This window comes from Cyprinus carpio, chromosome B1 (assembly GCF_018340385.1).
Source record: "Cyprinus carpio isolate SPL01 chromosome B1, ASM1834038v1, whole genome shotgun sequence".
Classification (NCBI taxonomy): domain Eukaryota; kingdom Metazoa; phylum Chordata; class Actinopteri; order Cypriniformes; family Cyprinidae; genus Cyprinus; species Cyprinus carpio.
Genome location: NC_056597.1, coordinates 35,027,608 through 35,042,889, shown reverse-complemented (window position 1 = coordinate 35,042,889; position 15,282 = coordinate 35,027,608). Strand labels below are relative to the sequence as shown.

At 40.4% G+C, this 15,282-nt stretch overlaps 2 protein-coding genes across 2 annotated transcripts; both read left to right on the top strand.

Annotated features, from left to right (window-relative positions):
• Positions 1-508: 508 nt before the first annotated feature.
• Positions 509-8,568, top strand: LOC109063834 (atherin-like). Its single transcript, XM_042716079.1, has 7 exons — positions 509-1,773; positions 3,015-3,273; positions 4,983-5,065; positions 5,401-5,461; positions 7,819-7,846; positions 8,188-8,308; positions 8,419-8,568. The coding sequence occupies exons 1-7, from the start codon at positions 658-660 to the stop codon at positions 8,566-8,568; spliced, it is 1,818 nt and encodes a 605-aa protein (XP_042572013.1). The 5' UTR covers positions 509-657.
• A 4,640-nt stretch (positions 8,569-13,208) lies between these two features.
• On the top strand, positions 13,209-15,282 carry LOC122136093 (transitional endoplasmic reticulum ATPase-like). Its single transcript, XM_042717620.1, has 2 exons — positions 13,209-13,534; positions 15,058-15,282. Exons 1-2 carry the CDS (start codon positions 13,391-13,393, stop codon positions 15,151-15,153), a joined length of 240 nt encoding a protein of 79 aa, XP_042573554.1. The 5' UTR covers positions 13,209-13,390; the 3' UTR covers positions 15,154-15,282.

The following is a 15,282-nucleotide window of genomic DNA, read 5'->3' as shown; positions in this document are numbered from 1 at the left end:
GCAAATTTTAGGCCAGTAAACTCCGTTTTATTCGGCAGCAAAACTCAAATCTTTTAGGTTTCGGCAATACAACTAGTGGGATTTGTAATTGAGGCACTTTGAAAGGGTTTTGATATTTTCTATTCTTACCGCTTGTAGATAATGTAGTATATTTTTCGTGTATATATATATATATATATATATATATATATATATATATATATATATATATATATATATATATATATATATGCATGCGCTATATGTAAACTAGCATATGTTTAGATGTATCTACAGCTGGCAGTGAAGTAAAGAGTTGCAGCGAGCCATCTGTCATACAAACATTAAACACAGATGCGTAATAAACTGTTATTTATTTTAGCATCGAGACTGCATATGAAAAATCTGTTGCGTTGGATGTAACGGACTGCAGCGCCAGCGTGAACAAAAGCCCGTCGACGAGGTGCGCAAAACGTGCAACTCCGCAATACCACCTTAAATAAGCGCGGAGCGCAGCGGTTGGTTCTCTTCGTTAAGTAGTCCACCTTAAGCGCACATAGTGGGTAAACGCAGGCGTAGAGCGAGGCTTCCGCTTCATTCCCAGCCGGGCTCGGAGCGGATCACTTCGGAGATGAGAGAGAGGCGCTCGGCCAAAGCCAACGGAACCAGTGCTGCGACATGTCGGAGCCAAAATACCGAGAATGGATCCTGGAAACCATCGACTCCCTGCGCTCGAGAAAAGCCCGGCCGGACCTGGAAAGAATCTGCCGAATGGTCCGAAGAAGACACGGCTCAGACCCGGACAAAACCAGGGCTGAACTAGAAAAACTGATCCAAGAGCAAACTGTGCTGAAAGTTAGCTACAAGGGGTCCATCTCCTACAGGAACGCTGCTAAAGTGCAAAGGAAATGCAGAAAGAGAACGGAGCAAACCACCGGCAGCGGCAGCGGCGAGTCGCTCGGTGAACACAGCAAACGCGCCACTTACAATAACAACGGCGACAGCGCGCTCAGCCTCACGGACCAAGAGGAGTGCGAGGACAAGGAGCCAGATGCACGCGGGGTGAGCCCGTGTCCTGACCCGCTGCCTCAAACCTCGCCCTCCGCTCTTGAAAAGGAAGAGCAGATTTTACCCCTACTTAGCGGAAACAGTTTTGTTAGTTGTAGCGCAACGGGCCACTCCGCCGGGAGCGTCAAAGCAAGTGCATCGAAAGACAAGAGCTCAGTCGCTGAGGCGGGGGCAAGCGGCGCCTCTGCCCACCGCGATGCTGCTTCAGGTGCAAACAAACGGGCTGAAGGAGACGTGACGCTCGGCCACGAGGGCAGCGGTGATGAAGGTGAAGAGAAAGAAGAGAAAACTTGCTCGAGCGTCAGCAGTCCGCCTCCAAAAAACAAGCCCCCCGCGTCCCCCAAACCCAAACTCAGGGTGGGGGCAAAGGGCTCCGGGGCGCGCTGCTCGGACTCTCCGGATGAGAGCAGCGCTGATCTGGGCGACCGGCTGGTTGCTGCGGTCCGAAGTCTGTCCGAGAGACACCGGGGCTCCGCCGCAACACGGGGCCAGGCGCCGCCGGGGCTCAAAGAGATCCTCGGCTACCTCAGCACGCAGCGAGGGATGCCCGGGGAGAAGCTGACCCGTAACCGCGTCAAAGTGGTGCTGGAGCGCGAGATCGAGAGGGGTCGTCTCCGCAGGACTCGCCTCGGCCACATCACTCCTGCCGCGCGGGGGATGGGGGCGGCCAAACCGTCCGCGCGTCTCTTGAAGAGCGCACTGCAGGACAGACATCTCGCGAAAAAGGTAACTTAATATTTCCAACACGTCCTGCGCAGCGCGCAGCGCTGCACCCCGTCTCCGTATAAATAAATGATCGTGCTTTGAGAAAAGCGAAAGAAAAAAGCGCAGGACAAAAAACAGTCCCGCACCATCCGATTTCCGCTCTTTTTCTCGCGTGCAACTGTGCGCCAGAACACCTAAACTGTGCGTGTCTGCGGCAAACAGCGTGTTTTTGTGCTTGTTCTGAGGTCGTGTTGTGTGCAAACGGTGGGAGAAGCGACACCTCGATCGTGTGTTCCGCTAGACACGCAACTGTCTGCGTGCCCTGTTTCACTTCAGCGTCTCGGCACAAAAGGTGCGGGCTCGGCAGCGCCCGCGTGCGTGCGAGACACCGTCGCTTCTCTTGCTCCGCTACACAAAAGCGCGCTCGTCGAGATTCAGACGCGCACCGTGTGCTGAAAAACATTGATGTCTGCGTGAACTGCGCGACATCGCTCTTAGGATTTCACAGGCAGGGCCGACGATTATTGTTGCGTTATAAGTTGTGCTGGATATTTTTCACTAGGCGGTGTCTGTTAAGTTAGACGAAAAATGTAAAAGGGAGGGAGGGACCCGAGGCTCGCGTCTGTTTTCTCGGGCGAGCCGTCGCTCTGTGCAATACTTCGGTCATACGAGGTAAAAGCAGTTGCGATGGCGGAAATTCGCTGCATGACGAGCCAAAGCGGAGCGCACACTATAAGCCTCTTAGTTCCGTTCCGTGCGGCTCATCCAGTCAGTTTGAGCGATGCGCGTTCATCGTGTTTCCTCCTTTTTTTTTTTTTTTTTTTTCTTTGCGCTGTTATCGTCTCTGCGCTGATCAGATTTCTCAAGCACTGTCCCGCTCACTTACAGACTGTGGCCGGATTGATTATGAACCCACTGAGATGAGTTCAAATCGCTGTTCTAATCTAATCGAAATCACTGGCACGAGAATCTGCGGCGGATGTTTGGGCAGTTTGTGTTCTTAGAAGAAAAAAACCGCAATTCGACGGAGGTCACGCACAAAAATTTGGTCTTTTCAAACAGTGCGGGCGTCGAGAGTTAGTAGTTTTTTTTTTTCTTCCCCGTACATTTGCAGCTAATGTGATGTAAGGTACAGTCACGATTAAATCCATTCCAATCACTGAGATCTGTAAAGTAACGGGTTCAGTGATGCTCTATCATGACTACTGTTGGTTAAAGTCCAGCAGAGCTATCTGAAACGGTGTCTCTATTCCCGCTTGCAGGAGGAGGTGAAGGAAGAAGAAAGGATGGAGGTGGAGAGTGAGGAAAATGGCTCGGCAGAGGATGTTCCCAGCACCATCACTGATGGAGGTCCCGCAGGCGTCAAGGCTTGCACTGACCTGACCTCACCTGACACGGAGAATGATAATGGCACTGACTCACCACTGACCTCTGAGGGGAAATCCCAGTCATCTTCATCGCTGGAGACGACGTCAAACCAGTGCTCCTTACAGCAGGAAGTAGACGTGGGTGGAAGTGAAGGTACTTGCACTCTGAAACATTTTCTTAAGTGTTTTTGTCTGGTTTTCCAGTAAAGCAATCTAAACATGCTCAAGTAAGATAAACTGTTTAGAATATGATGGAGAATAGATATTACATTTCATTTTTTGTCCCATGGTCAATTATTCAGTTTCTTGTTTTCAGTGTTGGGGTAACACGAGTTACGTAATTACTTTTTTCAAGTAGCTAGTAAAGTAACACATTACTTTTAAATTAACAAGAAAATATCTGAGTTACTTTTTTCATTCAATGCATATATTTTCCTATTGATTCACGGACTCTTTTCCTGTCCCTGTGTTGAGAGGAATTGGGAGTAAGTGCAGTGGCAGAGGCATTTTCTTCAGCCTGAGGCTTATTAATTTCACTCTTGGTGTGAAAGGGCCTTTACAGTCGCCAAAAATATAATTTTTGGGTTTCTGTTATTAAAAATAAATAAGCAGGCCCAGCCCAGGTGATGAAAAGTAACACAACAGTAACATAATGCATTAATTTCCATACATAATATTGTAATGACGTTTTTTTCAGCAATGTAAGAATATAGTGGGAATAAATTGTGAAATCTCAGCATCTTCTTTTGTTTTACTCAGTTAAAACAGATCGTCATTAAATGAAACTTGAACAATACAAGAATATCTGACAATAGTGATTTTTAATGTTACGCACAAATCTATGCTTTAATACGCTCGTTGCACTTTTGCTAATATTCACTCATTCAGTGTTTAAGTGTGGGCTTCCTTTAAATTTGAGCTAGAATTGAAATTAAATAGGCCACACCTCACAGGAAGTTAAATCTGAGGGACAGGAAGTGGAATTTATTGACGCACAGCCCTGCTCAGATTGAAATGTTGACGTAATACAGCCCTTATCAAAGATAATATTTTTAGAAGATTTTTTTGCTCATGGACTGGCTTTTAATAAATTCAGAAAATACTTTATCCAGAGGGGGAAGTCCTTCTGGATTATGGAGTAGAACTCTAATATTGGCAGACATACCTGTGAGCAAGTCATTAAATATTTTAAAGCTATGGAGGATGAAACTATTACTATGAGTGCTTTTTGAGGGGTGTTTGTTCACACTGCACATAAATCAACTTTGTTTTTCATACCCAGGCTATGTGATGAAAACATCTGTTCGTTTGGACAGCCAATATCTGCTGTATCTACATCTGTTGTCACTGTAATAACTCCACATGATACCTAGAGTTTCAGACTGAAATGTATTTCCAAAAATCCAATTTTAATCAAATTTGTAAAAATCAGTCTGAACAATGCCAAAGCATTTAGAACATGGCTTTGCCCAGATGGCGTTACAGCTGAAGATGGCGAATCGTGTCTGTGCGAGATGCTTGGGAAGTGCATGTGGAAGGTATTTTTGAAAGCAGGAGGTAGATGTGAGCCACAGGTGCAGCATCATCATTTTAAGTTCTGTTTCGGCTTTTTTAATGAAAAAAATATCCCACAAATTTTGCGCCACAATTAAAATAGTCTTCTCAAATGTATGTAACAAAAATGCTATTACACGTGCTGGAGTTGAGTGCTTAAGTGTGTGTGATGTGAGATTTGTGCTGAAGGAATCTGTGTGAATACAGACATGGGATCCCTGCAGATGTGTGACAAATGCCTATGTTTGAAGTCTTGATGAAGAAATGATGGCATTAAAATCTCTCTCTCTCACACACACACACTTTCAGAGCAGACAATGTCTGTGGAGCCTGAGGATGCTGGTGCTGGGAAAAACGCAGATGCTCCTGATCAGCTACATCCCGGCATTGAGGTAATGTGCAAAGTTTACTGAAGGTTTTAATATCTGAGGTCTGAGGTCTGTAGGCCATTCTAGGTTGACTTCCTGAAGTGTGGATCTATCACAACATTGCTCTCAGTTTGTCTGAGTGGCCTGACATATCAATTATTGACTTAATGAATGAGTTCAATGGAAAACAAAGGGGTAATGGGAGTGTTTTAGAATATCTATTTTGGAAATGTAATGGGATTTTTTTTGAATATATCTTTTTCCTGAATATATTTAGTTCTTTCTGTCATTTCCCCTAGCCTTTAATGCAGTCTTACTGAGTGCATCTCGTTTTATCTTTCTCCCTCTTTCTACTTTAGGATCAGGTGATTGTGATGTCAGACACCGTAAAGGCTCCATCATCAATACCTATAAGAAACTGTAAGTCATTCGAAACAAATTTTGGTTACTTTCTGATTAAGTGTGTTCATATCTTCATGTACTGGTGTCTCTCAGTTCTCATCCACACGAAGCCAGAGCTTTCCCTATTCAATCTTTCTTTTCCTCGTTCTTCCGTAAACACGGCGTCGTCTTAAGAAATATCTGTGTACACACGAAACCACTGAAACTGACTCAAAACGATGTAGTATACATGCCAGACTAGTATGTGGCGCTGTAATTCTGCCAAAGAGATACACTAAAAACGGAGAAGACTTGGAGCATGCACATAAACCTTGCACACTGTATGCAAGCCCAACACAACAACAAGAAAAGCTAGTAAAGTTAGTAAAGCTAATAGGCTCAGTGGCTTCTGCAGCATGAACACAAGCATGTAGTCCGCCATTGTTGTTGTTGTGGCTGTTACGTGACGTAGCGGTGTCTGACTAGGGTCTAGACGTGGGGTGATGATGTCATTTCACTAAATATACACATTGACTGTACATACATGCCGTTTTTTTAGATTAATCCACCCTGCGACCCAGCTTTTTTTTAAATAGCAGTTTCAGGCTCCCAAAATGCCTGATCTGTCTGGACAAATGTCTAAACGATACAAAATGTTTATGTATACAACTAAATGCGTCTCCAGTGCGTCCTGTGTCTTGTGTATGTGTTAATGTATGCATCTCCATGACAGTTAATGTTTTAACTCTGTGTCTATTGCTTTGCATGTTTGTGTGTTTATGTATATTGCTGTGTTATTCTGTTGTTTGTATTAATATCAGTTTAATGTCATTCTGTGATTTTTATATAGTTTTATGTTATTCCGGTGTTTATATATATATATTTGAGGTGTTTTATGTTGCGCACTATTCTGTTGTTATTCATATAGTCCACGTACATAATGCAGCTAAAGTCGGTTGTCAGTTCACCTTTTACTCCTTAATCTCGTTCTGTTCACACATCATTCACTAAAAGTGACAACCACATTTACAGAAATTCTATGCAGTGTGTACGGATCTGAACAACTAGTTGTTAATGACATATTTGAATGTGCATCAGAAATGTGTCTTAGTCCGTATGTGAGATGCAAGAAAATAACAGTGAAAGAAGTCTTAACCTTTTTTTGTTGCCAGATCATAGAAACACACACACACACACAAGGACAAGCACAAAAACACTAAAACATCCAAATGCTTTGTTTTGTAACACACACACACACAAAAAATCATACATCTCATATCCACAACAGACCAATTTATTAACTTCATGAAGTGCCTTTCATTTTGAACTAAGACCAAACAACATGCCAAAACGCACTTGTAAATATGAGCACATGGCAACACTTAAGACAGCGCTCTCTAAAGCAGTCTCTCGAGCATAAACAGAACGCAGCACATTTATCAGAGGTAGTTTAGTTAAAATTGACAGACAAAAAGAGTCTTTAGTTTCGCCAAATAATGGCAGATACCAAATGGCTAATTTCTTCTTCATTCCCGCAAGATGCCAAAATGTTGCTATGGTTACAAATTTGGAAGTGACTGCTGTTCTGTACACACATGGAACATGATTTACAGGACTCACTCTAGCATTTAAATGTGGTTTTCACTCCTGAACATTGAAATGTGTACGTGGCCATAGTTATTTTGTATGCAGTTGTTTTTATATATACATGCAGTGTTTCCCATAGTCGTCTTTGTATGGTGGCACTTCCCCCAGTGGGAGAAGAGAATATATATATATATATATATATATATATATAAAACAAAAACAGCAGACAGTCTTATTAAAATAGGCAAATTCATTCTCTGGCAGCAGGAGGCACTTTTAATAAGCAAATCAGCATATTAGAATGATTTCTGAAGGATCATGTGACACTGAAGACTGTAATTACGATGCTGAAAATTCAGCTATGATCACAGAAATTACAGCTAGTTTAAACTGTAACTATATTACCGCCTTTACTGTATTTTTGACCAAATAAATACAGCCTTGGTGAGCAAAAGAGACCTCTTCCAAAGTAATTATTTCAACCTTTTGACCTGTAGTGTACGTGAATTGCTTGCTTACATCAAAGCCAAGAATGATTTCTGAAGGACCATGTGACACAGCTTTGATCACAGGAATAAATGACATTGTAAAGAATATTAAAACAAACAAACAAAAATTATATGTAACAATATTACTGGTTATACTGTTTTTTTATTAAGAGACTTTAAAACAGACCTTACCGACCCAAAAAGTTTGAAAGGTAGTGTTGTGTCATTCTGTGTTATTGTATTGTAGTTGTGTTTTGTGTGTGTGTGTGTGTGTGTGTGTGTGTGTGTTTTATATAGCTGTGTGTGTTGTCTGCCTATCAGGTTCAGGCTGTAAGCTGGAAGTGGGAGTGTGTTTGTTTTTTATGGCTGTGTGTGTTTTATGAGTATCGGCTGAAGAGCGAGGGATGAATGAAGGAATGTGAGTACCACACAAACAACACAGCAGACTGAGATAGAGAGACAGGGTAGCGCAGAGAGAAAAGGCTTTGTTTGTGGAAAAAAAGTCTCTGTAAAACACCTACTGACTTTCTAACAGGAATCGCCAGAAGTGAGTCATAATGAAAGAAATGAAAACTAAAGATTGAGGGTTGTCTTTGAGTCATGATATTAAATGTTCTTTGGTGTCTCCAGCGTACCTTTGAATTTTTTTATATGAATAAATATGAATTCATGTTTTCGGTGCGGTCTCAGAGGTGGTTTTGTGAAGTTGGAGACGGGTGGCATGAGCCCGGTGGACTGGACTGTAGCAGACGTGGCCAGCTACTTCACCGCGGCTGGATTTCCAGAGCAGGCGCTCGCTTTCAGGACACAGGTGCGCTGAACTGAACATGATCCTTGAAGAGTTCATACGCTACTTCCCTGGACTTAAGACAGAAGCTATGCTATAGATAGAAGGTATAACTGAATCTTTGTTCCTGACAGGAGATCGACGGGAAGTCCCTCCTTCTGATGCAAAGGAATGATGTGCTGACAGGCCTGTCAATCAGACTTGGTCCCGCCCTAAAGATCTATGAAAGACACGTGAAGGTTCTGCAGAGGACCCATTTCCAAGATGACGAAGCTTTCTGCTGATACACACACGCATATATATTAGCTATTGTACATGACAAAGTAACTTGCATGTACAAATACCAAACAATATTTACTCATCCCAGAAAACGCATATTCCTGAAGACATTCAGTATGACTCTTCAGGACTTCCTGAACAGAAACCATTCTTGTTTTCCTCACACACAAATGTATATATATTTTTTATTCAATAATCCAGCAGCTATTGGAAAGAACTCTTGCCTGAAAAAATAATGAGTAAAATGAACCGAACTAAGTAGAAGAATGGAGTAAGTTTGGGAAGACTGAAAAGAGGAAAAAGATCTTCTTTTTTTTAAGAAGCGTCAGCCATTTTTTGAAATGACTGTGCAGTTAGTGCTGCTCTGATGGATACCTCTGTTTGGATTGTGACGTTTGACCCTGAATTCATTTCATAAAGTGGATATTTTTTTTCAGTCCAGTAGGGGGAGGAACATAATTTTTTTGTGACTTTACTGGTTTCAAGATTGCTATTGAAACCAAACAAAGGCTGGAGGGTTTCCACTGCACACAGACCTTTTTGTTAAAAAATTTCCTCCAATGGAAAAAAAACAAACAAAAACAAAACCTGGTTAGAATTTGAAAGAAGTAACTTCTGATTGGATCTTGACAATGACTGAAGCCCTTGTCTTCCCTCAGTGATAGACTAAATGATTTCTTCCTGACATATTGAAATGATCTTGAATGTTTAATGTTCCTTCCAGTTTTCTTGTCTCTTGCACCGTTATGTCAGAAAAAAAATACAATGCAGATCTTCTGCATACAATCAAGTGGGCGCATCTCACAGAGGATCTCCCTTTAAAGTGACTTTGACTCCTTTAATCTCGGATTTGCCAGCCATGACATTGTGGCCCCACATGTGGAACATCACCATTGAAAACTGAGCGTAACTTTTGGAAATATCAATCAGTTTTTTTAAGGGGAAGTCCAAATTGCGAAGCAATGACGATATTCCTTCACCAGCAGTTGAAGAATGTGTCTGAATGTCCTCAAATGCACAGAGAGCCCCGAAGCCATGCAGCTCTTGAACTTTACAGTTTGTAAAATATATATGCGTAAGCCCATCAGATGCATATCGTGGGAGCTGAGACAACAGTTTGTGTAAAACAATCAAATAATAATGTAAGGGTACATTTGACTAATTACAAGAACTGACTTGTGAGAGAAGGGATGTGGAAATTGGACTCATTGAATTGCTAACATATTTGTTAACCTGCCCTTTAGCTCCAGTGTCTTTTGCATCGTTAAACTGATCGCATATACAGATGGACCCATCACACTTGTAAATGGGACTGTTACTGATTCTGTCATTAAAGGCAGGTTCGTTTACATTGTGAAGAAACTATTAGGTCAGTCTGATTTCAGATTATAGACACCTTTGTTTTGCCTGACGATTGTAGCACCTAGAATTCTTCAAACTGTCTTGATTTATTTATTTCTTTGTATGTTTGTTTATAAAATATTATCTTAATTTTTATGACATTAACTAAATCTAATGTAAAAGCTGGAGCTCACTGGAATGTTGATAATGCTTGCAGTTTCTCTGTTTATGCCTTTTATGATGAACCCCTTTTTACTTTGACTTATTAATGAAGTGGAATATCAATGAACCCCTAAAAAGGAGTTTTCTGTTTGTTCTCAGCAAGTCTTTGTAATAAATATATTAACAGACTGCAAGAAAACAAGTAGCACAAAGCAAAAGATAGAACTAGTTAAAAACAAGAAGCTACAACTGTTGTAAGAGATATAATGTTCAAGGGTTTGCCAGCAGAGGGTGACATGGAGACTGAAATGTTCGGTTTTGCATCCAATTATAAATGCCATCAGGGTAAAGGTTTACATGAGTTACATTAGTCTAGCATCCATCTTGATGAATGTAGATGCTGGGAGTGACTTGAAAAGGGTTTGAGAAGAATAATGCATTGTCCAGTCATTGTGTATGTTATTGAATGTCCATGTGTTTTTTCATTTGTGCTCTTTCTAGTTCATACTCTGATTGAAATGAACAGCAATTGTTTCTGTATGTCTTTTTGTCATTTCTATTTATCTGTTGTTTTGTAAAGCTTTTTAATTACTCACATTAAAAAGGACATTCCAGATGACTGCATCAATGAATATTTATGAATCTTTAGACTGTTTGTGAACGTATGGAATGAGCTGGGTGGGAAATGCAATGCCCGGGCAGGAAACAGGGCAAATGCATTTGAAAACAATTGAAAACTGAAAAAGATTCCTAAATACTAACTGTCTGCGTACATATGCATGCAACTTGGGTTGTTGTTTCAGAATTTTATTTATATGTGAAGAGATGGGTTTCAGACATCCAGAGAGTAGCGCAGGCTGCCACACAAACACATTTTTTAGGCATGGAGCCTGCGGTCAGGGATAGCATCACACTTTGTACAGCACTGCAATAAACTGAGGACTACAGACTAGACCTGGACTACAAACTTTGACCTCTAGGATAAAGATAGGCTGATTTCTGATCATCTCTGTCCCAGAACAGGCTCTTTTCCTCAGTTAAACACCTCTAGCCTGATCTGCAATGGCCGTCGCTGGAGCCTCAGAGTGAGTTTAACTGCTAACCTTTGGGTTTGGGTGTGTGTGTTTGTTTAGATCAGTGGTTCTCAAACCTGTCCTGGAGTACCCCCAGCCCTTGTTGTTTAAAATTAGTTGTTTAAAATTTTAGTTGTAGTTCATTATAGAGTTAGTGTTTGTCTCTTTTTCATAAAATTCATAATATTTATCATAACATGAAAAGTAATGTGTACGTGTTTGTGTTTGATCTTAGCTGTAGACATAACTTTGCTCTAACAACAGAGCAGTGTCACATGAAGAAACAGGAGACCAGACAGCAGTGCATGTGTGTGGGTTTGTTTTCACACTATAGTGCCACCAAGAACTGTTTTCATGGTTCATTCTCCTCATTAAAACTCAGTTATGTTTATATAATGGGGTTTAAACCTTGGCATGGACCAATTTGAATGTACATGACCTCTTAAGTTCATTAGAAGGTAACTGTAAGCTAAAAAAAATAATTAAAAAAAAGATTATTTCTGTACATTACATTTTATGTAGTCTTGATGCTGTTTTAGTGTAAAATTCCTATGCAGGCTATTATAAAATTTATATGCAGTGATTTTCAATCTCTCTGGAGTGTATATAAATATATTCTGAAGAAAGATGCAGCCAAACAAAAGCTGACTTGGCTTTTATGAAGAACCGTGCATGTACTTCACTGTTTATTATTAATGTTGTGGGAAATTGGATTGTGCATTGATATAATGTGTGTGTGTTGAATAGTCCAAAGTCATAGGTCTTCTCCACTGCTATTCTGAAGCAGAAGATTCAACCGAATCGAGTCATCGTGGAGGAAGCCACCAATTGATGACATTGATGACACTATCGAGGGGCAAATGGGCAACCTGTTTGAGGTTTTTCTAAAGCCGTACTTCCTGGAGGCTTATCGACCTGTTCACAAAGGTACACATGTTCATTCAGTATGCTGAATTTAAGTATATAGGAGTCTGGTTTTGCATTTAGGTAAGGTGTAGTGTTGAGAGTGGTTTTTGTTAGGTCTTCACTGAAGTTTAGATACATCGGGATGTAACGTTTTTGGTAATTTTGTAAATCTTTAAAAACTATTTCAGCAGGGCACCCACACCTGGAAATTCTACACACACAAAAAAAGTAAAGAAAACAATACCAATTTTGCGACCTGTTATTATTCTGCACACTTTTTACCAAAAAGCTTTATCAGTCAAAAAGCAGGCACAGTTTTAATCAGGGCCAATTATCTTGTGCAAATAATATGCCAGTAAAATACAATCTAGCACTGCAACAAAGTGTTATTTTACTTTTATTTGTATAGTATTCTAGCATTTATTAACATTTATAATTAACATTTTTGATTAGTTTTAGTCATTTTGTTGTCTTATGGCATTTTATTAGTTTTACTTTTAGTGATTTTAGTACTTCAACTGCAGCTATATTTTTTTTTTCAGTTAGTTCCCAAGGCAACATTAATTTTTTTTCTCAAGTTTAGATTTTTCATGTAATAATTTGATTGCTTTACCTAAATTAATAGAAAATATTTTTAATAGATTTAGTTTTGTTTAAGATTTCCAACACTGCAACAGACAACAAATACAAATTCACAATTTAGTTTGTTTTAAGATTATGCTTTGTGCAGGTGATATTTTCCCGGTCCTGGTTGTCTTAAACAGCTGGCTCAGATTAAAGAGATGGTGGACATGCCTCTCAGGCACCCCGGCCTGTTCAAAGCCATCGGAGTGAAGGCAAGGATCACTACACACATCTAACAATATGTTTCTCCATTTTTTAACTTGTCTAGACGTGCATTTTTTACATTCATTTATAAATAAAAATTACTCACACACCCACTCACTGTCGTTCCTCAGCCTCCGAGAGGAATTCTGCTGTCCGGTCCTCCCGGTGCGGGCAAGATGCTGGTGGCTTGTGCTGTTGCTAATGAGACAGGAGCTTTCTTCTTTCTCATAAATGGGACATATGCACACTTGAAAGCCAGTCTGAAACTGCTGTGATTGTTGTTTGCCCTGCAATAACAGATGCCTGTAAACACCAAAATCTCTACTTCAGAATGCAACTAAGAAGCTTATTGACATTTTTACACTGACCTCTAGAAATTTGACATATTCACAAATGAAACAATTGGACAATGTGGACCTGGAACAAGTGGGAATGATGAGAGTGATGGAGGGTCTAAGTCATGTCAGATATTTTATAACTGGATGTTTCTGTTTATGGTAGATCTCCACTGAAACACATGGGCATGTGGGATTTGGCTGCTCTGTGTTCAGAGGCAGCGCAGCAGGACATCCGCAAAAAGACGACCCAAATTTATCTGGAGGATGACAGCATCGATGCAGACCTTCTCAACTCAATAGCCGTCACCATGGATGACTTCAAGGTAGAAGTCTTCACGGATCCACTTTGATCAGAAAACTTGAGGTCCGACCCGAGGTCCAAGCGGGATCGGGTCCAAAACTTTGACGGGTTTATTAGTAGTGGACCAAGTAATTTAAAATAATTATGCTTTTTCCAAATGGACCCGATAAAACTCAAATTCTTTTAAAGTTTCCCAAATACATACTTGCATGTTCATGCTAAGTTCATTTTTGAGAAACGCATGTAGAAAAGGAACAAACGTTTGTAACCTCGCACACAGAAATCTATCTCATAGATATAATACATCAGGAAGATGTATCTGCAAATACATTAGGAACATTACTCTGCGTGTTCATGCAGGCCTTTTCTTTTTTGTGTGCAGAAGGCCTTCGCCGGAGATAAGGTAAGTAGCGAAGCAGACAACACATGCAAATCCATGAATTATTAGGCCTTTTTTTTTTTTTAATCACATTTATTTTTGCAATCCACTGGTCACAATTGAAAGCTGAACTCAGAAATAACTTGTATTCATCAGGTGGCCAATAATATAAAGTAATAATAAATAAGTAAATAAATAAATGGCGGAGCATGGCCAAATCAGTCTGCAGGACACCAGGATTCTTCCTGCAGGGCTGCAGGCTGTGCACACATCAATGCTGTTTACGTTTGGGTCCAGTTGGGTTAGGAAATAAAAGCCGTCGGGTCGCGTCAGACTCCGGTCTAATTTTATGGGGTCTGTCTCAGGTTGGGTTTATCTATAAAAAAAAAAATAATGTATGCATGTATGGGTCAGGGTAATAAGTGATTTGGGTCGGGTACAGATTTTAGGACCCAGAGAGACCTCTACTTCAAGGTCAGCTTCAACAGTGCACACACACAGATTATGCTTCAATTTTAAAATCTTTTCCATCCCAGAGGGCAAATCTATTACTCAGATGTCTCTTTCAAAGATTTCAGAGAAATCCAGACAGATCTGAGTATCAACTTTTTTTCTCAGATGTTTCTCCTACAAAATCAAACAATAAACCTTTTTTTTTTTTTTTTTTTTTAATCTTATTTAATGCTGTTGGAGTGCTGCCTATGAGACTACTGGCTTCAACAAAACTTAAATTTTTTTTGTTTTTATTTTTTATTTTTATGTTTTTTTATGCTTTTGGAGTCAGGTTTTTAAGGATATCTGTTTACTCAAACTGTTTGAGTTAAGTTACTTGTCGGGTTTTACAGTGTAATATTAGATTATGCACTGGGATGTATTATGTATACTTGGACTGACAGATGAAAGCTGTAGTGCAACTATGAGAAAACCTGCTGTAGCTTCATTACACCTGCACGTAAACATTGCACATGTGAACTCTCAAGGAGAAATGTCCCTCAAGATTTCTGGGGTCTTTTTTTCTATATAAAAATCTGAGAAACAGTACTGCTCATTTGTTTCCTATTTCAATTTTATTCCTGTCTAAGAGAAACCACTGAAGTATTAAAGAGATCTCTTTTGTGAATATTATTTCCTTTGGGAATTATATCTATTGGTTTCTGTCTCTTCAGTGGGCTCTAAGTCAGAGTAACCCATCTGCTCTGAGGGAGACGATGGTGGAGGTTCTACAGGTAAACATTAGGACATTGGAGGACTCAATGAGGTGAAGCGAGATTTAAAGGAGCTTGTCCAGGTAAAACCACAAACATACACACACAAATACAAACAGGTATGAAATGGCCATTCACTCTCTCTCTAACTCACTTTGTCTCTCTCTCTGTTAAGTATCCCGTGGA

Bases quoted from the DNA above. Each gene is read 5' to 3' on its own strand.
- LOC109063834 (XM_042716079.1), top strand. From the start codon at position 658: ATGTCGGAGCCAAAATACCGAGAATGGATCCTGGAAACCATCGACTCC. The intron at 5,066-5,400 runs GTAATGTGCAAA...TTTCTACTTTAG, and splicing joins AGCTACATCCCGGCATTGAG to GATCAGGTGATTGTGATGTC. The intron at 5,462-7,818 runs GTAAGTCATTCG...TCTGCCTATCAG, and splicing joins ATCAATACCTATAAGAAACT to GTTCAGGCTGTAAGCTGGAA.
- LOC122136093 (XM_042717620.1), top strand. From the start codon at position 13,391: ATGGGCATGTGGGATTTGGCTGCTCTGTGTTCAGAGGCAGCGCAGCAG. The intron at 13,535-15,057 runs GTAGAAGTCTTC...CTGTCTCTTCAG, and splicing joins TCACCATGGATGACTTCAAG to TGGGCTCTAAGTCAGAGTAA.